The 4,062-nt window shown below is 38.5% G+C and overlaps 1 protein-coding gene across 1 annotated transcript in view; it reads left to right on the top strand.

The window, feature by feature from the left end:
• Positions 1-220: 220 nt before the first annotated feature.
• Positions 221-4,062, top strand: part of frrs1l (ferric-chelate reductase 1-like) — a 9,339-nt gene continuing 5,497 nt past the window's right edge. The window contains exons 1-2 of the mRNA XM_014021854.1: positions 221-776; positions 3,710-3,794. Coding sequence (XP_013877308.1) covers positions 572-776; positions 3,710-3,794 — 290 coding nt within the window. The 5' untranslated portion in view covers positions 221-571. The remainder of the gene's footprint in view (positions 777-3,709; positions 3,795-4,062) is intronic.

The raw sequence follows: 4,062 nt of genomic DNA, 5'->3' as shown, positions 1-4,062 counted from the left end.
ATTAAAATTCGTCCAGTGGTTTAGGAGATATTTTGCTAACAGACACATAAAACACAGGGTGAAAACCTTATTGTTCGACTTTGCGTTTTGGGGGATAAAAAATTGAACGAAATGTGATTTAATGATGATGGGATTAAATGAAATGTGATTTAGCACCAATAAAATTTCTATTGAACGAACCGAGCCTGTTTGGATCGGTTCTGACGGCAGCACGTCGCAGCAGCTCATTGGACGTTCAGGAGGACGGATGGGCGAAACCATTCCTCCGAATCAAAGATGACTAAAAACCAGAAAGCCTCTAGATTTCCTGCCGTCCCTGAGGATTAGAGGCCTGGATTATAACGTTACAAATCCGGTTAATTTGAAGGTAAATTAGCCTYCTGGTGACGCGGGGAGCTGACCACCAGGATCCGGAGGAGAGTCGCTGGGTCCGCGATGGATTTCTGTAAACATCCAGGACCGCACACGGTACCGAGGATCCAGCTCGGTTCTCTTTCTGTTTAATTCTTTTATTTGTTTTTATTTTTCGTCTCGTCTCGTCTCGTCTCGTCTCGTCTCGTCTCGTCTCGTCATGGTTTCCACGCTGGGGCTCGTGCCGCTCACCGTGCTGATCATCCAGGGCGGATGGCGCGGGGTCGCGCCGAGCCCCACCGAGGAGGGAGCGCTCCGGGCCGGCCACGGGGAGCACGGAGAGCCGGGCCACCAGGAGCCCCACAAGGACTCCTACAGCACGTTCGCCTCGGAGTTCCTGGAGTCCAAATACCTGTCTGATGACGGTAAGCACCTGGATCCGTTCACAGGAAGTTCACTTTTATTTACAGGAAAAACAAATGTAGAAACTCAGGAAGGAGAAATGAAACTAAGCAACGAACTGAAGGTGCGCTGCTTACAGAGGGCCTTTCAGCACCCAGGACAGCTCCCTGCTGCTCTCATGCACGCGCGCTCACAAACACAAGGCAGATGGCCTCTCCTTGTTAATTCATTTCATACTAATTCAGTTTATTTATACAGCTCCAAGTTGCAACAAAGGTCTTCTTAGGGCACTGTACAAAAATAATATTATTTAAAAAAAGAAGTCATCAGATTGTGTTGAATCATCATGGTCTCCCATCCTGAGCAGCACATTGGTGACAGTGGAGAGGAAATCTTCCTTTTAACAAGAAGAAACCTCCAGCAGAACCAGACCCAGGACAGGAGGCCATCTGCCTGGACCGGCTGGGTTTGTAGTGACAGGAAAGAGATGCAGGTAAACACAGAACAACTGGTCCAGGTGTGTTTTCCTCTGTAAGAGAGACAAAGAAAACATTGGCATTGGTGGGAAAGTACAAGTACTTTGTTGCTTTACTTAAATACATTTTTCATGCATCTGTACTTTACTTAAGTAGATGTCGTCATGGGTACTTTTGACTTTTACTCCACTACATTTTATATTAAAATGCCTGTAACATGCCTATCCTTCAAATACAAAAGGTCAAAGAAAATTCATTCAATTCAATTCAATTCAGTTCAATTAAAAATTATTCATTTAATTAAAAAATAACTATATATAATAAAAACAAAGAAAATACACAAATCAAAAATCTAAATAAAATGAAAGGTAGCAGAAGAAGAATAAATCTTATGTCTGCCCCTTTTATCCCCAGAATATATTTAAACAAAACATAACTTATAAAACAATACAAATAAAAAAAAACATCAACTCAACAATTCGTATAGCTTCTCATTTTATTTTCCCATACACCTTCAGAAAACTAGCGTTTATCTGTTTCTTAAATATATACATTGATCTGGCATTTTTAAGATCATCTTCCAGACCATTCCACAATCCTATACCCTGGATTAAACTATACCCTGGATTAAACTATACCCTGGATTAAACTATACCCTGGATTAAACTATACCCTGGATTAAACTATACCATGGATTAAAGTGCATCTTTCTCTCAAACAAGTAGGAAAATATGGCTTCACAAACATTTCCATTCCCTTAAGATAATACCAACTCTCTCTCTTAAAAAAGTTTACCTGAATGTTGGAAGGTAATACGTTTTTGTGAGCCTTGTACATAAACAGTACACACTGTACATAAACAGTATCATAGAATTTCAAATTTTTCAGTTTGCAAAATAATGTATTTGATGGACGGTTGGAATCTTTTCTAGCAATAATTCTTATGGCTCTTTTCTGTAAAACAAAAATCTGATTTGTAATTGTTTTGCAAGCTTTACCCCAGACTTCAATACAGTAACTTAAATGTGGAACAGTTATTGAATAATACAGCACAATCAGAGCTTTGTCATTGAATAACTCCCTGGCTTTATACAGTACTCCTATAGATTTAGATAATTTTGTTCTTAAATAAAATATGTGAGGTCTCCATGTCAGCTTGTCGTCAATGATGAGACCCAGAAATTTCACCTCACTGACTTTACAGATCTCAATACCATCTACTTTAAATGAGAAATCAACAGTTGTCTTCCTGTTACTAAATATCATGTAGTTTGTTTTATCCAAATTTAATGACAATTTGTTTTGTTAAAAACAATTTTCTATTTTCTCAAATTCCTTCTGTACCAACTCAAACATTTTTCTATATCTTTACCTAAACAATAAAATGTTGTATCGTCAGCTAATAAAACACATTTGAAAAGTCCTGACACATTTACTAAGTCATTTACATATAAAATAAATAACTTAGGTCCCAGTACAGAACCTTGAGGGACTCCACATGTGATATTACCATGTTCAGATCCTACACCATTTATTTGTACAAATATCTTCATATTTAGGAAAATTTGCATAAAACACATGATTTAACCCATTTTGACACATAACTGGCATGTTTTCCTTTGGCTCAGCTAAAGTGAAACAGGAAGAGACATCAAACGGGAACTCTTTAAGAATGGAAACTCTCTTGTCTTTGTTTATTAAAACAATATTATTTGGACTTTGACTTTTCTTCATCTGTCTCTTATAGGGACTAAACTTATCTAAATAAACATCAGAAGATTCCCTGCTGTCTGTGCTGTTAGCCTTTGTAACAACGCTTTGTTTACATGCAGACATTCCCCTGTGACATCACTTCCTGTTACTTCACATGCAAATATCTCAACAACCGTTCATCTCAGTGGTGTGAAATTGCTTTTGTTTTATGTTATCTATGTTATCTTTCCAAAAGTGCAATCACATTTATCACAAAAAATTTATGTCACAAGCACTTTAAGTATCTGTACTTTCTACTCCACTCCATTTCTATAATGCGTTGAGTTACAAATTACATTCTTGTCACGTCGCATTACGTTTTTTTTTTTTATTTGAAAGTAATCAGTGGTGAGAGGGGAATTGCTGTAGTGTTTTAGTACTTTCTCCACCACTGGTTATTACAACAGACATGTAGAGGAGAGAGACTAAAGGCAGCAGCAGAGTGAGGACATGGGGGCTGTTTGTCCTCCAACAGTGTCCCCACGAGAAGAACCAGATATACACTTGTGTCAAAAACACAAATTTATCTTAAGTGGTTGTTAATTTCATGAGCTGGAAGGGCTATCCTGTATCTTTTCAAAAATGATGATAAAGTTCTGCCACCCTGAGATGGACCCAAACATTGGTCTGGCCCGTGGACCGTGTGCTGACTTCTTTTTGAATAAAACCAACCACCTTTTGTTCTGGARCCTCAGCAGGTCAGGTGGAATGATTCTGTCTCTTTGCAGGTTATCCATTTCCCACCGCCCCACCCGTGGACCCTTTTGCCAAAATCAAAGTCAGCGACTGTGGMGTCACCAAAGGCTGCATCAGGTCAGGCCCGTCCCGTCTGCATCATCGCCTCCAGCTGATCTGAAAACCAAAGATAAAAAGCATTCACACTCTCATCAATACATGTTAAGAAATCTTAGTTTTCTAATTGAAAAAAAAAAATGAATCATTTTTTTCCACGTGTGCCTGAAAAGACTTGTTTTCAAATGTTTYGTTTTAATTTACAAATTTATTTTTCACCCAGTTCATATAAAACAATAAGAAATTATTATGTTTGACTCCAGCTGGAGCAGATTTACTCAAAATCAAG

The sequence above is a fragment of the Austrofundulus limnaeus genome, unplaced genomic scaffold (genome assembly GCF_001266775.1).
Source record: "Austrofundulus limnaeus strain Quisiro unplaced genomic scaffold, Austrofundulus_limnaeus-1.0 Scaffold308, whole genome shotgun sequence".
NCBI lineage: Eukaryota > Metazoa > Chordata > Actinopteri > Cyprinodontiformes > Rivulidae > Austrofundulus > Austrofundulus limnaeus.
The sequence above is the reverse complement of the archived record's forward strand: the minus strand, read 5'-3'. Positions and strand labels throughout refer to the sequence as shown.